The sequence below is a fragment of the Dermacentor silvarum genome, chromosome 10 (assembly GCF_013339745.2).
Source record: "Dermacentor silvarum isolate Dsil-2018 chromosome 10, BIME_Dsil_1.4, whole genome shotgun sequence".
Taxonomy (NCBI): Eukaryota; Metazoa; Arthropoda; class Arachnida; order Ixodida; family Ixodidae; genus Dermacentor; species Dermacentor silvarum.
Window position 1 is genome coordinate 21674048 of NC_051163.1, and position 23269 is coordinate 21697316.

Consider the following 23269-nt stretch of genomic DNA (forward strand, 5'->3'; position numbering starts at 1 on the left):
TGAAATGGTTAGGCTACATCTATGCACGAATGAATATATGATGTGTGGCACCTTATTTAACATGCAATAGTTAGCAACAGCTCAGTTTGATGTTTACATTCCTGAAGTGAATGTGCTCTCACACACTTGTTCATGTTCAACTCATATCAGCAATGTGTCATTGCTGTGACATGTGTAATTGCTGTTTTCGATTAGCATTTGCCATTTTGCTGACTTTTGCATTCCTTCCTCAGTTTTGTTAACAGCTTTTTCATGAGGTAATAGTGTCGTTAAAGAGAAGAAATGCGGCTTCTTGTGTCAAGGTGTTATTAGTAAAAGACGTGCGCTTCTCAATTAAAAAGTTCAAATTATGCAAATGTAACTTAATGCAATATGCTCTAACATTTTGTTTAATTATGTTTTGCTTGTATGCTGAATCATCTGCGGAGATTGTACTTTAACCTGGCATTCTTCTTGTCTCATTTGACGTGTAGGTGTTGAGGTTCATCTTTGAGAATGAAAATCACCACTATCCAACTCTAGAAGAGGTAAGTTTCCGCATTTTCCCCTGAGTATTGTGTTACAAACTGTGAACATTACTTTGCAGCGTTAGTAGTTTTTATTATCATGTTAACCTCAGGAATATGTATTAACAGAGAATGCTCTCATGTGACACTAACGCTAACATGACACGGTGAAAACATGAGCAGTAGGCAGTTGTACTGGTAGGGATAAAAGGTTGTTATGTGGGGGGGGGGCTTGATCTATGAGAACGTTCCTGTGGAAGACAGTGGATAAGTGGTTTTGTGTGGCCATTATGTGTAACGTGTAGCTTCGTTTTTTTTTTAATGAGGATTATGCATGAATGAAAGCTGGATGCAACTTAGTGTTGTCAGACTTCTTTGATAACTTTTTATGTGCTCACGAAACTTCTACGAGATAGCTTATTATGGAGTTCAATGTAGCCACAACATGGTAGTACAGTATTGTTTAGAGGACACTAGCCATCAGTTGAGGAGGTTTACTTGCGCGGTTGTTCGGACTAGCTGCGTAGGGTTTCCATAGAGCAGTGTTAAAGAAGTCAGCAAAAAAAAAAAAAAGCGTTTTGTTCAGTCAATGACCACAAGCGGTACAATTATTTAAATCCAAGACTGCTAGAACTGCGCTAAATGTGTAGATTTTACTTCAACCATAAAGACCGCTGCCTTGGTGCTATGTTGCTAGAGCTTTTCAATTGTGAGAACTGTCAATTATAGGGTGGGCCACATTATGCATATGGTTGATTACAAGTAGTAATTGAATTGAAACCTTCACACTTAGTGCAGTTTTTGATTTCATAAACTAGGCCACTTGTGGCCGTTGCTTGAATGCAACGCTTCTTGTGCTGACTTTTGAAACAGTAGTATTGAAACCTTACATAGCTTGCATCAATAGGTGTGCATCCTCACCTACCCCAGCTGATTTCTGAAAGGCTACTTTCAGAAGGGCTGCGTAGTTAGCTATCCCGCAGATCTTTCAAGAGCAGAGAAAGAAAAGATGTTATCAGAGGACTCTGGTGTTGTGTTTGCATGTGAATCAAGCACTCCTGTTCTTTTGTAGGTTGCCACGCTGGATTTCTTTCGCAATATCGACCTACGCGAGCTCACAACTCACACTGTGCCTGTGAGTAATGGAATATTGTTTTTACGCTCGACCAGTGCTTCTAGGCACTGTTATGTTACTCCTTCGAAAACTGAGACAGTACCTTTTCTGTTTCATATTTAGCAGGCAACACTATGGAAGCTACGCAAATACAGTATAGACCACTTATAACGTAACCGCTTATAGTGCAGTTGCGGGACACGAAATACCGGTTACAATGCGGCTGCCTGGTAGTTCGGCATTCAACCTAGATGGCAAACGCTCCCCTCAAGCCACAAATACCGTATTCACTCGAATCTAACGCGCACTTTTTTTCCGATAAAACAGGTCCAAAAATTGCGTGCGCATTAGAATCGAGTACGACCCTAAATCTGTGTTACCATGTAGCTGTCGGCATTTCAAAATGGCCGCCTCGCACGCGCGTCGAGCCTAGCTACTCTCGAGCCTAGTTACCCTAGTTTCCTCCATGTGCTGTAGTACACGTGCTTAGGCAATAGTCTACTGTCTATCTTCACGTTCTCTGCGTCTGCTCTATCAGCATGAAGTACCGAGTTCATCATGATGCCGCATTTAAAAGGAAAGTGATCATGTGTGCAGAGACGGACGTAAATCGGGCCGCATCACGGGCGTTCGGAGAATCCGAAACTTGCGTTCGAGACTGGCGCAAACAGAAGGAGAGGATTGTCGCCAGCAAAGCAATGCGGAACGGCTTCTGTGGACCGAAGCAGGACTTAATCTACGGCAATCCTTTCGGCAATACGATCACCTTGGCCCTATCTTGAAAGCAATCTGCGACGGGAAAAGTCCGCCGCACGCCATGTTTTCGCCTCTTATAGATCGCGTTGAAGCGAGAGGCATGATAGCACGAAGGTCAGTTCGCTCGCCGCACTTCGTCACTCTAGCATTTTGACAGTTCGTTTCCGCGGTCAACAAGCGAGATGTGTTTGCTTCAACAAGCATTCATGTTTGCTTGTGCATGCGTGACAACGTGCTTGTTAATTTATTTTGTAAGCGAATACGGAACCTAGAGCACGGTGACAGCGACGGCAGAAATGCACCTGGAGTGTCCATTATCGCAATGAAATAGTTGTTTTGGTTATAGTGTGGTACCGCTTATAGTGTGGATATTCGTGACTCCGGCGACTTACGTTATAAGCGGTCTACACTGTACTAGTGCAGTCACGAAAGTCTTGCTATACACATTTTGCAATGCAGTTGCTTTTGATCTGCAATGGTTTAAACAGAATAACTACTTTATATATTGCAACTAAACCTTGTGGATGCAAGGTTGTTTCAAACTGGTTTCAAACAAGTCCATGAAATCCTTGAAAGAAGTCCTGTAAAGAAGTCGACCCATTAAGTCGATTCAATTGCCTGCACCAATGTGAACCAGCTCACGGTGGTGCACGAGAAGTTCAGAAAAATTCGTCAGCCTTTCCCCTACCGGGAACTGCAGGCGCACGCGAAGCTTGTCGTATGCTCAAAATAGGGTGTCGCGTTCCCTGGCCTCGGGGGTTCGCTACCCTTCGTTGACGCTGGGCTTCGGTAAGACGGGCTTTTAACGTGGGATCTGCTGCCTGTCGCTGTAACCGAGCCTGGGCTTGGGCTGCCTTTGAACGTAGGATCCGCAAGGCTAGCATGAGCCTGCTTCTGGCGACGCTGACGGCATTTCTTGTCGAAAGCAGCCTGTTCCGCTGCCAACCGAACAACGCGAGGCCTTCCCATCCATTTGCCGAGTGTGCACTGAAAATTAGACCCAACGCATCGCGCGCAAGACCCTTTTCTTCTCTTGTCCTTCCCCTGGTGCACGCCTGCTCCTGATTGGGTGCTCCCGTCGCGTGTTACGGGCATGCGTGCCTCACGTGTTTCACCAGTGGTGTATTCTTAGCCTTCCCCGCCGTTTTCCTTCACTTGCGCGAGACGGGTTTTTTGCAGTCACACCTACAACGGCTGATGGCGCCGACACTTGTCAGGCAATACAAGCTTCGCTTGAATTGTGCAGCTCGAATTCTGCGGTACAGGCACAACGTGACACTCAAAACAAATGCCGAGCTGCAGACGTGGTGCAAGCGTTATGTTTTGTCTGACTAATGTGCACCGAGTGCGTAAATTTGAGAGGTCCTGAACCACAGGTATGATCAGCTTCTGAAGCTCAAATACACCCTGCATGTAAGCGGGATTTCAATGGCTCTTGGGCTGTGTCATCTGCTGCGCTGCTGCTTAGCACATGTACGTCTGCACCAATCTGACACCGACAGTAGAGAGGGTGCAGCAAAATCATGAACCAGCCCTGCACCGTTTCTGCACCTTTTGAAATGACCGGTGTGGTTCAGAGGGTGCCATTGATGCATTCCTGACATGAATGGCAGGGTGCAGCACCCCGCGAACTGGTTCAGGTGGTGCAGGCAGATCAAACAGACCTATTAAAAAAAGCTACAGCCTCAACAGCATGAGCATCAGCTGCTGGCCACGGTGTGCGTATCCGATCCGGATTGTAGTTGCTTTTCAGAGCGCAGCTCGTACGCACCCGTTCCTGCGGCGAGCGTCGGCGTCGGCGTAACCTAGAGAACGAGCACAGTGAAAGATGATAGCCAACGCGGAACGCAGCTGGCGATGAAAGGCGAGAGCAAAGAGAGTGTGAGGAGGAGGGTATGGCGGAAGCGTGAGAAGAAAAGCATAGTGACGCGCAAGGCGGACTATGATAGCGATGATGGCTACGAGATGGCGGCAGAGTAGTGTGCGTTGTTAGGGTGCCTTGATGCGCTCGCTCACCTCTGCTCCATTCGCAGGTGCGCGTGCATTGAGGCACTCTACGTGTCGTTTGTTCACCAAAGCGCTGCAAGAGCAGAGGTTCGTCTGCAGCGCGACTGTTGTGAATCGCGCTCACCTGTCAGCCATGCGTTGCCTCTGGCAATCTCCTGATTAGCGAGGCACTTCGCTCTGTTCGGAATGTGCTGCATAAGACGGATTGTCCGTGCCCGCCAATATATTGCGAAATGAAAACACGTATAGAGCTGCGTTCAAATTTCACATTAGGAAGTATCGTAATCATTGGTGAATTTTTCTTTCTCACATGTTGGCTGTAGTGTTGCAGCGCACACAGTTAGCGAGTGATCTCCGCAGCCTTTTCTTCCATGCATATAAGTGGCATGCTTCAGAAAAGTAGTAATGCTGCAATAAAAATTTTATGTGTGCACTGCCGTGGTATTCTTTAAATTTCTTGTCCTTGAAAAGTCCTTGAATGCTTGTCCCAGGAACCTGTGCAAACCCAGATATTATTTGTGCAGCCATGAGATTCTAGTATGTGACATGCTATGTTTTGGTCTGAAGCTCAAATGGTGCGCTGTAGCCACTGGTTTCAGACGTGTCACTTCAAACATAGAGCAACACATAAAAACTTGATTGATTGATTGATTGATTGAAAAATGGCTTAGTAAGAGAATGTTTTAACGCGTGAATTGTGAGAACTTTTTGCCTGTGAATAATATTCACTGGATTCTCACTGATATCAATTTATCACTTGGTGCAACCTACTTTATCCGAAATTTCTTTGATGTTGTCACCAATTCACAAGCAAAAGAGTCTTGTCTAATCATTTTGCATGCGCAACATGAGTAGTATAGCACATTCTCACATGCGTGTATGCGAGCACCAGTGATTACTTCGGAATGTTCAGTGCAACTTGTATAAATGGTGGACGTACTTAAACTGCAAGTTTAATTTCGATGACTGTGCTTGTTGCTATCGTCATACTTTGAGTGTAGGTTGTGTTTCTAGTCGCAAGTTAACCCAATAAAAAGTTAGATCCTGAACTAACAGTTCCGGCAGTGTTTGCTTCTTCATCGTCCCTATGTTGTGACATCTGGTGGAGGTGTTGCGCTCAACAACGTCACTACAGTGTGACATTATCAGAGTCATTGTGTTAGCCAACAAGCACTGGTATGAGCAGGAGCTGCATGTTTAGTCATACGTTTGCAGCTCTGATGTCCAGCCAGTCAGTCAGTCGACAGCCAGTTGCTCACTTTATTTTATATCACTAACTGAATATATATCTGCGTCCCTTTGCATTTTGAATTAATGCAGTTGAATGTACATACGAGTTCAAGTTCCAGCTTTGTTTTCCTTGATTTGTGTGACCCACGGTATTGCATGTTGTTACTGCAAGCCCTCATGTCCGATGACTACATTTCAGCCCATCCTAAGGACCAACCTGAGCTCAACTGCCAAACACCTCCTACGAGATGTTCAAAAGTTCTATCGCAATAAAGGGTACGTTAATAGTTTTTGTGCATTCGCAAATCCATGTTGAATATTGCTGTGACATTCAGTGAAGAAGGAAAATTCCGTGAAGGACATCAGGCGTCTCACACACAATGCCGTGGCTTCACACAGAAAGTGTATGGCAGCTTGCTGTTTTTGGAGATGCTCCTTCGCTGCTGAGAGTTTTCTGAACTTCAGAAATCGTTATATGTGGGGAAGCTTTGATGTCTTGAAAAAATTATTATTATTATTATTGTTATTATAACGAAATCTGACAGTGTTTTATGCAAGTGTAACTTAACACCACCATCACTGAAAAGACCTTATAAAGAAATGGTGTGCCATATGGCCAAGGGGCAAGAGAAGCGCACGTTCATGTCTTTAAGGTCTAGGCTTGAGAGACATGTGGTCACTGGTGTAAGCAGTTTCATTTATTTTACTTTGTGAAGGAGGAGGGTTTCTTTATGAAAAGAAAATGACATGTAAGAAATATTTTCTCCCCAGTTCTGCCGAAACTTTTGTGCAGAGATATTGATCTAAGTTGCAGAATAACTTTTCTGAACATACTGATTTTTCTGCACTTACTTCGTGCACCTTGTATATCCTCCCGAGGACATAGAGACGTTGGCTTCTTTTGGCTAGTATCAATTGCGTGGTTGCAGAGCGTGCCCCATATTGAAGCGCAAAAAGGACACGTTATATCTGGAGCATGGTTCTGAATGTAATGCGGTGTGCTTTCCAAAGTTGGTAATTTTGGGAAACAGTAAGCTCATGTTATATTTGGGAAAGTACACTGTAATAAATGGCAAGTGACCATACTGACAAAAAAATTACTCAAGTTCAAATGCACTGGGCTTATTTATTGAGCAGCGATCCACCATGTTTGCTTAGTGGCTATGGTGTTGGGCTGCTAAGCACGAGGTCGCGAGATCAAGTCCTGGCCATGACGGCTGTATTTTGGTGTGCGCGAAATGCAAAAACACCCGTGTACTTAGATTTAGGTGCACGTTAAAGGACTCCAGGTGGTCCAAATTATTCCAGTGTCCCCCACTACAGTGTGCCTCGTAATCAGATCGTGGTTCTGGCACGTAAAACCCCATAATTTTTTTTATTGAGCAGCTATAACAACCCTTGTTGTATGAGAGTTTTATTAATAAAATATGAGATTAAAGCAACCTACATATGTTTTATACTTTACAAACAGTTAGGCCGCAGAACTTGTGTTGTTATAAATTTCGAGGAAAGCTTGTGTGCTTATCGGAAGCATAAAAACAGATGTTTATAGCTAATTAGAATGTTCTGAAAACTGAGAAAAAAAAAAGGTTATTGATGATTCGCTATCTTTCAGGCACACTCCTCACAGACAATCGTTTCCCTTTTCAGAAAACTCAAGACGTCGCGATCTATATCGGTGTCTTCATGTGATGGCGGAGAGTCTTCTGACAGCGAAAAAGCGTAAGCCTACAACATTTCCTTTTCTCTTCCATGTCTTTGTCTAGTACTGTTCTAAAAGGAAAAATAAAAGAAAGAAGCTGAGTGCAATTAATCTCAGTTTATTTGATACACTTCTAGAATATGTTAGCGTTACCAGCAACACCCATGCTCAGCATTGTTGCGGTACTTTGTGTTTCACCTAGCAGGGTCACCGTAGAGCAATGCGAGTGTGCGCATGACGTGTCTGACAGTGTTTGTCACATCACTGCAGAGGCCTGTTGCCGCGAGGCATTCGGGCCAAGCGGCGGCCGCCGTTGAGTCCCAGCCACGCACCACTGGTGCTCAAGAAACCCTGTCCGCCGCCACCGTGTTCCTCCGAGCTGCTGACTCCGCTTGCCGGCTCCTCTTCTTCTCCGCCTCCGGAGTTTTCTTCGTCCCCTCCGCAGGCGGAGACTCCGCCTCCCGAGGGCACATCAACGTGCCCGCCCTCAAAAGCCTCGGACACGTCTCCCGTCGACACCGAGGCCACATCTCCTCTCGGGCCGGTGGCCACGACCGCTCCTCAGAATGACGCCGGCGTCACGGTCGCCACCTTTGTGACGCCTCTCGTCGAGACCCCGCCTCCCAGGGTTCCGCCCCGTCCGCCTGTATGGGTCCAGTCGCAGTCCAGCGTGAGCACTTGCGGCTCGGTCGAATTTTGCACGCCGCCGTCCAGTCCGCAAATTGACGGTGCCGAGTGGTGTAGTTCGGAGTGCATTACGTGATCCTCTGTGCCATAACTACGTAGTTAAAGCAATTCAAAGCAGTTTTCTAATTCTTCTTGCACACTGAGGTCACATCTGCGAATGATGGTGCTTAGTTACTGTTGCAGGAAAGTATATATGCAGTCTTCACATGGGCCTTGCTGTCATATAGTGGCACGTTGAGTGCAATTAACAGTTGGCCTTGGTTTCAATGTAGACTCGAGCTGACACTCATTCATCCCTGAAGTACACATGGGATGAGCACGGGCCAAAGATGGTGCACTTATCTGTACAGTCATCACCAGTCCAATGCCACAGCTGAAATTGCACACACACACACACACACACTTGTGCCTCTGCTGTACGATATTACTGTGGTCTGAACTTTCTGCATCAATTAAAGGGGCCCTGCAGCGTGTTGTATGAAACGCACGGAATGTGTGCGGCATCAATCAAAAGGCACCTTCTAACGAATCGTCTTGAACAAAGGGTCCTTTAATGCGCCTTGTATGGGTGGAGCTGTCGGCAGTCGTAATGCTGCTGCTACCACACCCTCACGACCTTTTTCTCCTTTTCGTCGTTCGAACTATGCTCAAATCGAGCCGCTATGCTGATGCAGAATCATGCCCTCTGTGCTTCACCCATGAACATGCCAAGCATTTGTATCAACGTGACCTCAAGATTATGTCGCGTAACCCTCCATAGCGCTGCCCTGTCTTGGAGGACACAGTGTCAGCACAGTGGCATCGTTCTTCTCCCCCAGGTGACGCCACTAGTGTATTGGTGGTGCAATCTTTTCTGCTTTTGCCTCTGCCAGAAGTACTGCAGATTCATAATGTCTAACAAAATCTGGGCAATGAACATCACTTCTAAATTTCTGTAGGAATACACATGAAAGTGGTGGAGATTCTAGAAAGCTAGAGGAAATAGCAGGTGGGGGTCATTTGGACGAAATTGTAGACTCTCTGCTACAAGTAGAGGAATAACATAGTCGGACGTGATTTAAAAAAGTCACATCCAACACAAAAATACCTTTGTTATATGTGATATTTGTTATAAGTATATACTGCTTACATGCTGATATCGGCAATAAACATTGTAGATAATTCGTTATATTCATGTTCATTATGTTGAGATTCTACTGTACTGTATAGGCCCGAAGGTTCATGATAGTATTGTACAGTGAACAAGACTGCTGGGTTAAAAAAGTGTTGCAGATGCCTTCAAACAACCAAAAATGCTAACGAAAATCTCTCAACTCGTCTCTTCAGAGACGGTGGCGTCAGCCATTTCTTTTTCAAAGTGCATTACACACTGGCAACTCAAAGCAAGCAGTCCTTGTCACCAAGCTTGCAGCTTTGCAGTTGATTGGTGCGGGCGACTTTGTCAGACAGAAAGATTTGTATGAACTTTGAGTTTCTGTACAATAGCGAAGTTGCATTGAAGACGAAGGTTACGGCTTCGCTCGCACTCTAGAGGAAGTATCACGCTTTGGATTAACGTTAATGCAAATGCCAACATTTTGACTGGGACCTTGTCAGAACGATGATGCCAGTCACACTTCTGTGCCTGTAATTTTGAGAAAGCCTAGTCTGGTTGGCAGCCCTTGCATAGTCCCTGATTTTGTAGTCGGCAGTTCAGATGCTTGGCACTTAGTAGGGAATGTAGCTATGAGAAACCTTTATTCAGGTTTCTATACAAAGTAATAAGAAGTTGGCACCTTTCTCAGAGGGTCTGCAGCGTTGCTGACATATATAGAGGGTTCACTGGAAGATGACTTGGAGTGGCCAGTAGTGAGCGAACTACGGAGGCCTCAGCTTGGAGCCAACATCTAAACAGGGGGATTTGCCGTCGTAGGTTGGCAGAGTGAGCGGATACTCACTCGCTCAGAAATATTTTTGCAGGTTATGCACTCGCTCACACTCACTCACCAATGCTCACACATGCTCATAGTCACTTCCATTCACACTTACCAACACCCACTCATGCTCATACTAGTGTCCACTCACTGGCAGTTGCTCACATACATACTCACGTCTGCTCACACTCGCCGACAGCCACTCAGGTTCATACTTCCGTCCACTCAAAGTCACCATCACTGACCTTTTTTTTTTTTACTTACGTTATGCGGCACTCACCCCCCTTCCTACTCGAGTTCACTCAAAGTCGCCACTCACTAATGCTCTATCGCTCACCTATGAAATGAGTGTACAGCAAGTATGAATTAGTGTACTCGTGAGTGAGTGTGCCGACCTATGCTTGTCTTCACCGGGGCCCTGACCAAAACAAGTATCCCTTGTCAAAATGTTGGCTCTGGGCTGAAGCTTCTCTTGTTGGCCTGCTGTTGATCATGACAGCACATGTGTCACTGGCTCCTTCTTTATTGTCACTTGGGGTGTCAATCTGTGGACTTGTGCCCGCATTTATTGAGCGCTGAATTGTTCATCGAATGTAGCAACTTTCCTGCGCAGTGCAAGGTATCGCACTTGTGTGTGAGAAGGCCCTGTGTTCTTTCAGTGCATGTAATCATGTTTCTCGGGAAAGATGGACTCGTAGTGTTTCTGATGTCATCGGAGTGGATGTTAAAAATTCTCGTCGTGGGTGGCTATTTGAATGACCTACTTTGATGTCTCCAAGTGCCCGTGAACACTTTAGCCAGGGAATTGAGATTGTCATCACTGTCAGGGCCGGTCTGCTTTTCCAGTGGCGTGGAAACAACTGTAAGGTGGGCTGTGACTTTCCAGAAAGTTCGAATGAATTGTGGTATCTGTATGGGAGTATCTTTCTTTTTTCGTTTATACTACTGTCACTGAAAGCTGCAAAATTTTTGCAGTCCTTACTCGGCCAGTCTTTTGGAAGGAAAGCACACTTATTCAAAGTGTGACTCCGGAGGTAGCATAATTAAGTGCCAAAATAAAGTTATGTCAGCTTTGGCAGCACTGACATTATGAAAGAAAAAATAATTTAAGAACAGTTGCACAATTGAGAAATTCCACTTGCCTGCCTTTTGGAACAACATGCGTGGCTTGATAGCCTTTTATGAATGCACGACTCTTGGAACTCTGGCCCTTTGTTTAGATGGTATCTCTATCACTCTCTGTTTGCATCAGTTTTTGCTGCTGCTGTTTGTTTTTGCTACAGGTTGCTAACCTGCTACTGAAACAAGATTAGGTTCTACAGAAGTCATTAACATAGCGCTAAAAAGAGGTAACTGTTCTACAATGATCACACATTGGTTGAACTTCATTTATTGTGACTAATTCAGTCATAGATCGTGATAAGTACAGCTTCGTGTAGAACCTTCAACTGTCTGTGGTAATAGTCGTGTCTATATTGAATTGCTTCTGGTAGGAGTCAAGTTAAAAGTAATCACTCTTCAGATTAGGTTACTAAACTTTGAGTAGCCCCACACTTTGTATCATATTTTGTGAGAGTGAACCCACAAGAGTGACACATGAAAGAAAACGTGCACTACTTACTCTTAAAGAGCTGGCCTGCGGAAACCAAGTAGTTAACTAGTTGAGTTGGTGCTTCTTTGCAGAGAGGATTCCAGAGTATCAAGGAAGTTTCTGGACAGTGCTTTGTCTCGTGCTGACACTTCTGCTGAGTCATGTTAGTCTGATATTCTGTCCTTGGTTCAGGCGAGTCGGAACTGCTGACGCTTTTAAGAGCCATTTACGTTGTTATTCCAATGAGAACTTCAAAGCCATTATTAAGCTCAAAAATTTAGAGCAGCTGAGTTGCACCCTTCATTAGCCCACTTCAAAGGAAGTAGCCAAAGTGTTGAGCAAATAACTTGCTTGTAGTACAGTTGTAAAATGTCAAGGCTTTGCATGTTATGCCTTTGGCAACCTGTTATGCCTATGCAGTAAGGCTTGCGTGCACTTCGATGACAACGGAATTCACTCATACAGTCTTTATGTAAAGCCATGCTTCAACAGAACTCCTCAGTGGACTTGAAATTGATGGCAGGTTGAATGGTAAAGCAGTATGCTTGAGAAGAACTGATAGTTGGGCTAGTTGGAGCACAACTTCTTTCAGTGAGTTTAGTGCGAAGCAGATGACCACACATTCAAAGACACACAATTAAGACAAGCGCTCTTAGAGCTCATCTCGTGTTTTTTGTATATCTGGTCCTTTGCTTCACAATAAAGCTATTGTAGATAAAGCAGGGTTGAAGCATGTCTAAATGTTGTTGCAGTTTTTTTTCTGTAGTATCTCGTTATAATGAAGTCACATCTCGTATGAAAGTGCCTTCGTTATATCCAATATTCGTTATAAGTGTATGCGCTGATAAAATTATAAATATATTGGGTCTATGCGAAATAAACACAAACGTGGTGCCTCCCACAGGCCAGCCACAGGCCAGGATTTTGACAGTTCACCAGCGACTTGCCAGGCCAATGTGTGGCACCTCAACAACTTTAAATTATAAACGTGCTTCACACCGTCATTAATATGCAAACGTGTGATACGATCTTGTTGGCTTGCCAGCTGCAGGCCAGCCAAGCCAAGCTGCAAGCTAAAACATTCACGTGCATTCAGAACTTGCCATTTAAAGTTGCTCTTGCTCAGTATTTGACATTTTCGCTACCGGACTAAATATTTTTAGCTGCAAGAGAACAAATATTCGCTTTGCTGTAACCGATATTGTCTTGGGTCTTGCATTTTCGCTTTCGTTTTGGCAGTAGAATACTCATTTAAATAAGGCATGGCCAACCAAATTTTAGGTTTACCTCAAACCAAATTTTAGGTTTACCTCATTATGTATCTAAGTTAGTTACATCATGGTTCAATCCAAAGATGAACTGCGGGCATGCCGAAAGCAATGCAGAGGCTTTTGCAGATAAGCTAAAGGCAGTAGGAGGTAAGCAGAAGCTTGCCAAATGAATTAAAAAGAAAGCACTGTGGCCAGGTTACAGAAAGTTTTGAAGTGCTGTTGGCTATTGTCTGTCCATACCACAGCTGCAAATTTATTTCCCGGAGGCACACAGGGCGGCGCTCCGCTTTCTGAAGTGGAATTGTTGGTGGTGGTGCAGCTTTGCAAGTGTGGGCCACATCTGTAAGGGAAGAACAACTCCATCCTCCATAAGCACAGGAAATGTTTTCTTGTTTTTTTCAATTTCCACACAGAAATGTCTGGACTATAACTGCAGTGAAGGACGTCCTCTGGGGTGTCAATTCATGACTGTAGAGGACTGATGCGATTTTTCGGTGCTAAACTTGTGGCTTCCTTTAACATCAGCCACAGACATTGAAGATAAGTACGTACAGTGTGGTCCAATGTTGAAGGGAACGCCTGAGCGTAGAGCACATTCCTTCTGGCAAGTGTACTGTCACCCGACTTTGCAGAAGGTTACTTGTGGTTAGGTGGAACTCGAGCCTTTCTACACACCTATGCAGTGCAGTGACATAGCTTCAGCTGGCACTCGCAGCTAGAGGGCCAGTGAAGTGATAGCCACTCGCTAGTGTGTTCCTTTTACCAGTGGACTGCACTGTGCAGTGTATGGTATTCTTGGAGGTAGTACTGTAGAACCAGCTCTATGCATTCGCAGATTGTGTGACTTCCCTTGTTTGAACATTTACACCAGTGAACATGTAAAATGACTTATTCTGATTTCGAAGTTTCCCAGATCGTCGTTTTCTTTCTGTCAATTTTTTTCTTCTCCCAAAACGTATCGACAACATTTATACGATATATATTGAACCTACATTTCAGCTCTTTCCCTAAAGTGATCAGTGTGGCCTGTTAGCCAAGCATCTATGAAAGACTAGTTAGCAGACTTTTGTATCTAGCCTTAGCTGCGGTCAGTGCTGGAAAACTTATTCAAGGTGCCTCCCCCTCCAAGATGCGTTGTGTGTTGTTGACATTCTGGAAGCCGAAGCGCTCAGATTGGGAGATTTTGGGAGCTGCTGTCCTCACATTCCATCCTTACTGAGCAAGTGAATCATTCTGGAGCTGTTGTTGGAGGTCACTCCGTGTGGGTGTGTTTTATTAATGGGCAGGCGTTTGCTTCCGAATCCGGAAACCGCAAACACATTTTCATGGCGCAACATAACTTATGTGTGATAGTGCCGTGTGTTTGCCATCACAGGTGGCACGGTTTCGTGTTCTGATATCTGAGATTCCTACAAAAATTTCTAGAGGAAACTCTTGGCCCTGCCATTGTTTGTCTACTATGGGAATGATGTTTAGTGCATGTATTTGTCTAGTAATCATGCTTTTGGATTCCGACATTCTTTTGGTATTATTTATTGCACTCTATCTTATTTAAATTTCCAAGCAGTTATATTTTTATTTAAATACATGAAGGCAATAGGTTTTTGCGCACATGTATGATCATTGCAAATTACTGAATTTATAATGCAGTGTATTTTGTTGAAAATGATTGATTTGCAATGTCATGAAACCGTTTTAAGCCAGAAAGATGAAACTTGGGTAAACCTACGTACTACTCACACTCCCTTGCCTACTGAACCACCGCACTTACAGCTTCTAATGACACAGCACCAGAACACTCTCTAGTATTTTTTGTAGTAAACTCGACATCTGTATGTGCGACTCAACACATATACTTTGCCTTGTACACTTTTGCTGCTCATATATTCTGTGTCAAAGGAGTCCTGATGAGAGAAATCATAGTCAAGCTGTCCTTAGGATTCAGTATCCACGTTTCAAACGTTGCTGTTGCATTAAAACGTGCTTATTTGATTTCGTAGATTGTGTAGACTGGTCAGCGCGAGAATCCATGTGCTGACGTAACGACTCACGGAAGTCTGTGAAATAGTGAGACGTGCACATTTTCATGGCATCTTCCATTCATGGAAGTAGTTGACGAAAAATTGTGCACTAATCTGGGTATTAATAGGCTGTAAGACTGCAGAAGCACCCTGTGCCCCCAGTAATCAGAATTGTCGGATGACCTGCAACACATGAAACATGCTAAGCGAGATTCCATTACAGTGAAAAACACAGCTCAACCGAGAATGTGACATCACGCGGCATCACACTCTCCTGGTGATCAGAGCTGAAACCTATTTTTGCAAACACTGTCAGAATTACCATAGCTTCTTGCATCGCATTGATTTGGTGGTGGAGGTTTTGTGTCACAGCTACGTCTGACAAATTGTAAGGGCACCCAAAGGATAATTGTCAGGACTCCTTTGGCATGGACCAGTTTGTTGCACTGACGTTGCTGTGCTTTCCGTACCACAAGTGATCTTAGAACTGTTCTATGCATTACTGCATATTGCCGGGGTGCAGCTGTAGGCTGCACCCCGGCATGTACTAGTATCAGACATGTACTAGTATCAGCATAAATTCAGACGCAAACAACTCTGAAACTACTCCGTTGTGTTGTTTTGTTTCCGGGTTCATCTACATTTGTGGCTTAATTCGAATTCCAAATTGTACATTTGCAGCTACTCTCGGCTTAGAAACCTGCTACAGAGCAATTAGACGTCACACTTCCATGTAATTACGCTTAACAGGCATTCTGATCAGTTATTTTGAGTTCGCATTTCAATATATGCTGATGGTACAGTACTGTCCTCTTTAAAGTGAACGTCCAGCAGGTATTCAAGCAAATATAACTGATACACATCTAGTTTATCAAGAGGAAAAAGAAAAAAACAAAAAAAACGGCTGATAGGACATATTCGGCTGACATCTAAGCACTAAAATATAGTCTGCATGCCTTCACGTTATAATTCAACTGTAGTTCACAGCCAAGTACTATGTGGATGTTCCATTTAACAATGGGCTAGACTGTACAGCTGTGCTTTGAAGCCACAGAGTTCAAGGGAGCCATGAGTTAGTGCACCCTTGATAACTATCAGTGGATTAATTGTGATCTTCATTTTTTTTCTTCTTCTTTTTGTCCAGGCAGTTCACAAGTTCAGGCTTTATTCACTTAAGAGCTTGGCTGTATCTGCTGTGCACATTTGCCTTTTACACAAATGAGCCCTTTGTATGTTGCTGCAGAATGTTATGCATGGAAGGTTACGAAAGGACAGTGTTGGGTTGGGATAGAATGGTAGACTGCGCTTGTGAGACAGTGAATTGAATACTTTCACTGTGCTCCTGCTGCACAGCATGAGGTCAAGGGTTCTATTCGCAGCCGTCACTGCTGCATTCCAATAGGTGCAAATGGCAGAAACACTCGCGCACTTAGAGTTAATGCAGGTTTAAAAAATGCTGAGTTGTCAGAATGAATCTGCAGCACTCCACTGCGATGCATCTCGTAGCCCCATTGTTCCTTCTGGATATTAAATGCCGCAAATTAATCAACTACTTTCAGTGAGAGCAGAAGCTTGATGTGCCAGAATAAGGCGCAAAAGTGAAAGACTGATGGTGACATTACTTTCCAACTCCCGAAGGAACTTCCTGACATGTCACAAATCCTGGAAATGTTGGAGCTGTTGGAAATGTTGAAGCTTGATTAAAGCAATTTGATTGTTTAATGCTCTAAAACATTATGAGCATTCTGTAGTTCAACAGAAAAGCCGAACAGTTGTTCAGCTGAGACGCAAGCTGTGGTAAGGAGCCTTAAAATGCATTGTAAATACAGCCCGCCAACCAAAATCTCGAGGTTCGTTTGAATTATATTGGAAGCCTGTAGTAGCCTACCAGTTTAGCCTCACCTAGCGCTTGTCCTTTGTGGCCCTTTAAGATTTAAATGCTTTGCCGTGCAACACTCATTGCATTCCTTTAGGCCTGAGCATGGCTGTGATATTTGTAACCACGCGAAATCTTGTGGTGGTTTGAGTGGCAGAGAAAGGTGCTGGCTTAAGTGAGAAACTGGATGTGTTAACCTTAACTAGTACAGCTAACTTCTCGTGCATTGCTGTATGGAGCCGATCTTCAAAGGTTGTGCAGAATGCACCTTTATAGCAAACCACTTTGGACCGAGCCATCTGTAGTAAACTCTGGTTATAACCATGTGCCACTGAAAACTGTTGCAAACGACATTGTTTTCTCCGAGGATTGAAACATGAGTTCATGCACTGTTGACAAATTGCATGGATTCACAAACATTGATAGCTAAACTAATGTGAGTCGAATGTGCCTGTTGATGTATGTGTATTCATAAGCCACCAAAGTGTGCAACCTGCAGCTGAATTTTGTAACAATTTTTTAAATTCTGTTCTATCAATATTGTAATTCATTGCACCAAGTCGCTGATCCCTATGACACCTTGCATTAGCCAATGATAAAGTGCAGATAGATTGGAAAATTGGAAAGAATTGTTGCAAAAATGTGGCCCCTGGAGATGTCAGCTTTACACAACATCTGAACTGTTGTGAAGCTTTCCCGCAGAGATGTTGCGACACATATTATTGGCGTACCAGCAGCTAGTGCTTAGAATTTGGGTGCCGACAGGACAGTTGCTTCATATGGGTGGTGTATTTCTGTTGTGTAATAGCCCCGCCAAAGCTAGCTATAGTCGTCTATACTGTGATTGGGCAATGAATTTGTGGGGCATATGGCTGATCAATATGTCAAGCTTGTTGCTGTGGATGTTGCAGGAACTCAATCAAGACTTGCTGCATGCTTGTGTTTACTCTAAGAAGAGTTGTCGGGATGAGTTTCTGCAGCAGACTGTTACTTTCTGTAAGAAACACTGCACTGAAATTATTGTCACGGAACAATGCCAGTAGATGTTGTTATGTCTATGTTTTTCCTTGAATTATGTACACTGCAAGCAAGTTCTTCTTGCATTGGTGGCACCATCCAAATAAGGGTGTGATTGCAATGTAATGAGATTACTGTCAATAACTACCAAAAGGAAATTTACCTGGGACCCAACCAAGTTTCCAGGCTTGTGATGGAAGTGGACCAACACACTTGCTTTAAAATCGTAACAAGTCTGGGAGAAACCTTTGTGGAGTGAATAGAAATGTTGATCCTTTAGATTGAACTGCAGTTTCCAGCACGTCATTGCTTGGAGGCTACAACAGCAGAGCATCGTTAGTTGAACAGACATGCTCTGGTTTTAGAAATACTGAAGGCCAAAACTAGTTCACTTCGCCCATCGCCCGAAGCACAGCTATTTCTACAGTTCTCTGCAAGCTCTCAAGTTCCGTGCGTCCAGACGTGCTTACTCCACCTGTAGTGTAGTTGAGTTAAAACACCTGTTCTATGAAATGACCTCTGTACAATGTTTCAATGCGCTCACCTTGCCTTGTCAGACATAGTAGGGAAGTTTTTCCCATAATGAAGTGACCTGTATAACAAACTTTTGCTGTTTTGCTTGTGTTTTGTTATACAAGCATTTCAATGTATGATGCAGAAAGGAAAGTTGCTCCAAGATTGGTGTGTTGCTGGCACCAGACATTTTGTACTAAGCCTTTTTTTCATCCTATGTAGTGCACTCGTACTGGTACAGTGGATAGAATGCCACACTATTTCCTTTACAAGGCCATGCAGTGAGATGTCTGTCTCACCCACATGGTGTGCCCTGCAGAATTCATGGAAATTCATAGAAAGGTTCATGGAAATTGGCAATTGCCAGTAATCAGGGGCAATACTCTCGAGCAATGTCTTTCGGGAATACTATCATCATTGCAAGATTTTGCTTGACTTGGCATCGAAGATGTTGAAATATGAGTTGCATGAAATCTCGCGAAAGTGATCAAATCCCCGAAAATGATCATTCGCGATGCGGCCGCATTCCAGAAAATAGCAGAACAGCATGCTATCGCTTCAGCCATCCAAAATGGGTGGTGTTTCGTTTTTCGCCACCAACTGAGCTTACACCTCTTTCTTGCACTGCTTTCTTATTTATTTTGTGTTTGCTGATTTATGCAATTAAAATCGGGCCTCATTACAACGAAGTTGCATCTGGCAAGCATACACACTGACAGCAAATTTTAGACTTTGTTATATCTGTAATAGAGAGACCAGAGGCTGTCCCTCCGTATGCATGGTTTGGTTTGGTTTTTCTTTCTCACTCCCTATGCTGACTTGTGCATTTCATCTTTACATAACTAATAATTTGTTGTGTTATTATCGAGGTATCACTGTACTGCAAACCCTTGACAATGTCCCAACCTTCACAGCATGTGCCTCAGGCAGAAGGATTCACGCAAGTGCTAGTTGTGCTCATGAGAAAGTTTTATTATTATTAAGCAAATAAGTTCTGTGGAAGTCCACAAGGTAGAGAAAGTTTCATGAAGGGGGAAGAAAATTGTCGTCCATCCAAACGTAGCACAAAGTTATAAAGGAAACACAATGTCTTCCTTCAGAGAAACCTGTATGGGTTTCTCTGTAGTTTTGTGCTATCCTCCCGTGGATGACAGTGCAAGATGATGGCATCCTTTGCCTCACTTGCACGTTGGGTCAGACAACCTTTTCCAAGCCAAAATCGGTAATCAGCGATAGGCAAATGCAAAGTCTCGAAAGTCCAGGAGTTGGATAAAAAGGATGCGTGTGTCTTGCTATAATCCTGGACTGCCCACAGTAGTCATGGGGGGGGGAGGGTTTCCTGTAAGTGTCCACCTGGTGGACATGTCCATTTTGTCCGCTGCTGAAGTGCTGATTGGCTGGAGTGCCTGCCTCCTTATGATGCGTACCCTAGCCCAGCCAATCAGAACTTCAGCAGCAGATAAAATGGACATGTCGATTAGGTGGACACTTACAGAGTACCCACCCCCTCCTGCTGCATTTCACTCAATACAGTGAAATGCGTCAACTATCTTCAACAGAGAGGTGCGTCAAATGTGGCGAGTAGCCTTTTGTGACAGAGCTACACCCATTTTGGTGTAACAATTCCTTGTAGCGTAGTCTACTGTGTCCATTGATGCCTCTCCGCATGGCCTTTACTTGTACAGTGTGGATCATCAATTTGCATGGAAAACCCAATTATTTATTCAAGCAATGATTCTTTTTTTTTTTACTGCTAACGGCATTTATACACTAGGAAATGGCTCGATTCTGTTCAACGTTTATTCCTCACTCTTTGGTTGAGGCTTGGCATCACGCAACTTGAAAAATTATGCCTGAGCAAGTATACCTCGGATTGTGAAACAGTGATGAGGCTGCGGTTTCAAGCCAAGCGTTCCAAACACTACGACGCAGCTATAGGCAAACAGGTAATACGCGCTTTGTTAAATCACTTTTCGTTGTTGGAAATTGCCAGAAACGGTGAAATTAACATTCTTGAAATTCGTCTTGGCCATATTGTGCGTGCGAACGAGATTCTGTGGATGGTACAAGCATGAAGAATCCTGCTCGGCTAAAACAAAAACTTGCACTAGGTATCATATAGATTTACGACATTACTCAGTAAACATGGAATAAAGTGGGTAAAAATATGATCGGGAAATGTTTTCTGTGGAACCGTTTTTTGGAGTAATTGAGACGTCAAAGAGTCTCTACTGTCTTGGGCTTCTTTTTCTCCAAGACTATGCGACCATTGCTTGGTTATCCACGTGTGTATCTTTCCCATGCAAAGAATAACTCGCATGGTCGTTTCTTCAAGTTCAAAGCAGCACCAGGGAGCTTTTGAATTCTAACTCCGCATTCCCCGTCATCGTGCACTTCACTGTACAGTACTTTCAAGGGAGAATGCCCGTCCATGAACCAATGTAACTTGCATTTTATCTAGTCATAATATATATGCCACCTTGGAACAGCCACTTGCATCACCCTACTACTGCTAGGCTCTTCTTTTATTCGCAGAGTTCTTCACATTGTACAACAAAACTCTATTGCCTTAGCAGCTCACTTTTTGCCCAAGTTGTGCTAGTCATGTTTTTCCACCTCTTGTACAAGTTTCTTTTTTTTTTTTTTTGCTAATAAAAATGTTTCAAAAAGAAATCTGGTTTCCATTGTTTCATGGACCTTGGCTGCTGGGGTTCACATTTTTATTGCTAAAATGAATTTGAGCATGTCATACCGTATTAGGCCACATATGAGCATCAAATTGGGCACTAAATTTGATGCTTTTCAGAAATTAGGTGGCACACAATTGACATGGACCTTGCTGATGTCATGCCATTTTAGGTTGCATATCAGCCTCAAATGTGGCACTAAATTTGATGCTTTTTCAGAATTAATTGACATGTCGCTTGGTCTTGTCATACCATGCAAGGTGCTCTGTTTCCATTTACATTTTTTTTACTTTGGCGCCCCCCTTACCCACTGCCTCATACGAGGCCTGTAAGGAATTTTATACAAATAGATAGCGTTGATTCAGAATTATTTGACACGTTATTGACATGTCGCTTGGTCTTGTCATACCATGCAAGGTGCTCTGTTTCCATTTACATTTTTTTTTACTTTGGCGCCCCCCTTACCCACTGCCTCATACGAGGCCTGTAAGGAATTTTATACAAATAGATAGCGTTGATTCAGAATTATTTGACACGTTATTGACATGTCGCTTGGTCTTGTCATACCATGCAAGGTGCTCTGTTTCCATTTACATTTTTTTTTACTTTGGCGCCCCCCTTACCCACTGCCTCATACGAGGCCTGTAAGGAATTTTAAACAAATAGATAGCGTTGATTCAGAATTATTTGACACGTTATTGACATGTCGCTTGGTCTTGTCATACCATGCAAGGTGCTCTGTTTCCATTTACATTTTTTTTTACTTTGGCGCCCCCCTTACCCACTGCCTCATACGAGGCCTGTAAGGAATTTTATACAAATAGATAGCGTTGATTCAGAATTATTTGACACGTTATTGACATGTCGCTTGGTCTTGTCATACCATGCAAGGTGCTCTGTTTCCATTTACATTTTTTTTTACTTTGGCGCCCCCCTTACCCACTGCCTCATACGAGGCCTGTAAGGAATTTTAAACAAATAGATAGCGTTGATTTGGATACTTAATTTAATACTTTTCAGAAATTATATGACACAATTTGCTTGAAGCTTGCTCTCGTAATATCATATTAGCAGGCGCGGATCCAGGGGGGATGTCCGGATGTCCTGACCCCCCCCTCAGATTTCTGCATCGCCCCCTCACTGACAGGGGGATGGCCGTGTCGCAAAAAAAATGACCACCAGCATTCTTCAAAAGTATTTTTCGCGAGTACCAGTGGTGTCAGCTATGTAGAAGTAAAGCTAGCTCGCTCAAAAGCTTAGTTGTATTCCGTAGGAATGTGGTGACGGGAAGTTGCCGTAGTTATTTTTTCTCATGAACACCTTGGACCTCCTGGCGCCTGCCGTGCCTTACTCGTCCCGTCGGTGGCGTCGAATGAACAATGGGACGTCCCTTTTGCCAAGCACGCCAAGGTCCGCTCGAGTGCCTTCGCGCCTGATTAACTTAGTTTCCCCTTGGGGTGTCAACGGTTGCCTCATTGGCTGTCATCGGTTCCGCGACCAACCCGCCTAATGAAAGAGATCTCTCGCTGAAGTGTTCATATATAAATAATAACTAACAGCTAAACTAAGAACTACGCATATGCAACTTTTCTTTAACTGTAGCACTCATTGTGATCACAGTTACACGTTGACAATATCCAGTACGAGCACAGTGCAGTTCGTACGCTACAAGTTTTTCATTGTAACTTCGCAGTTATATTGTCCTACATTAAGCATAGGAGGCTCAAGCCCGCTGGATCCGTTTATCTGAGTGGGCGTTCTCGCGGAGCGGGGCGAAGCCTAGAGCCGCGGCTGCAAAGTGGGGGAGCGTGACGTCAGCGGCCAACGCTAGTGCGCGGGCCAAGGATGGCGTCGCGTGGTTAGAGAAACGGGAGCAGATGCGCGCCTTGTGTAAAAGGATGACGTCGCGTGGGAAACAATACATGAAGACGCTGGCTCGCGCTCTCGGCTACTACACCACATCGTTATTCTTGTAGGTGGCGTCGTGAGTCTTCAGACGCGGTGATTCGCATATCGTAAACAACCAGCGTAGTGGTTGCTGCGTTGGAGCGGAGCGTTACGCCCGTATTCAAGAACGTTCCTCTAGTCAACACACCACCACAACTCAAGAGAGAAGATGGCACCGCCATCCCTCCACAGAAGTGGTCACTGAGCTTCATGATCATTCACGGGAATTCTTGAGACTGGTCGCGTCTTTATCAGTAGAGAAGCGGCGCTGTGCTCAACAAGGTAGAGTGGAGTAAGAGCTTCGAGTCGAGGGCTGTTTGAGAATACGGAAGTTAGTCCTCCAAAGCAAACGAAGGTGTCTCAGCCGAACACAAAGAATCTCCTTAAGGAAATCAAGGTGTCCCAACAGAACTCCAAAGACGGACCCGCGC

The 23269-nt window shown here is 44.1% G+C and overlaps 1 protein-coding gene and 1 long non-coding RNA gene across 2 annotated transcripts in view; one reads left to right on the top strand and one right to left on the bottom strand.

Moving 5' to 3' along the window:
* Positions 1-19058, top strand: part of LOC119465901 (slowpoke-binding protein) — a 32841-nt gene extending 13783 nt beyond the window's left edge. The window contains exons 10-14 of the mRNA XM_037726374.2: positions 474-527; positions 1579-1641; positions 5813-5889; positions 7264-7335; positions 7586-19058. Coding sequence (XP_037582302.1) covers positions 474-527; positions 1579-1641; positions 5813-5889; positions 7264-7335; positions 7586-8078 — 759 coding nt within the window. The 3' untranslated portion in view covers positions 8079-19058. The remainder of the gene's footprint in view (positions 1-473; positions 528-1578; positions 1642-5812; positions 5890-7263; positions 7336-7585) is intronic.
* Positions 19059-19155: 97 nt separating this feature from the next.
* Positions 19156-21883, bottom strand: LOC125940536 (uncharacterized). Its single transcript, XR_007463740.1, has 2 exons — positions 21656-21883; positions 19156-21496 (listed from the first exon to the last, which is right to left on the bottom strand). It is a non-coding gene; the product is annotated as an uncharacterized LOC125940536 (long non-coding RNA).
* Between the last annotated feature and the right edge of the window lie 1386 nt (positions 21884-23269).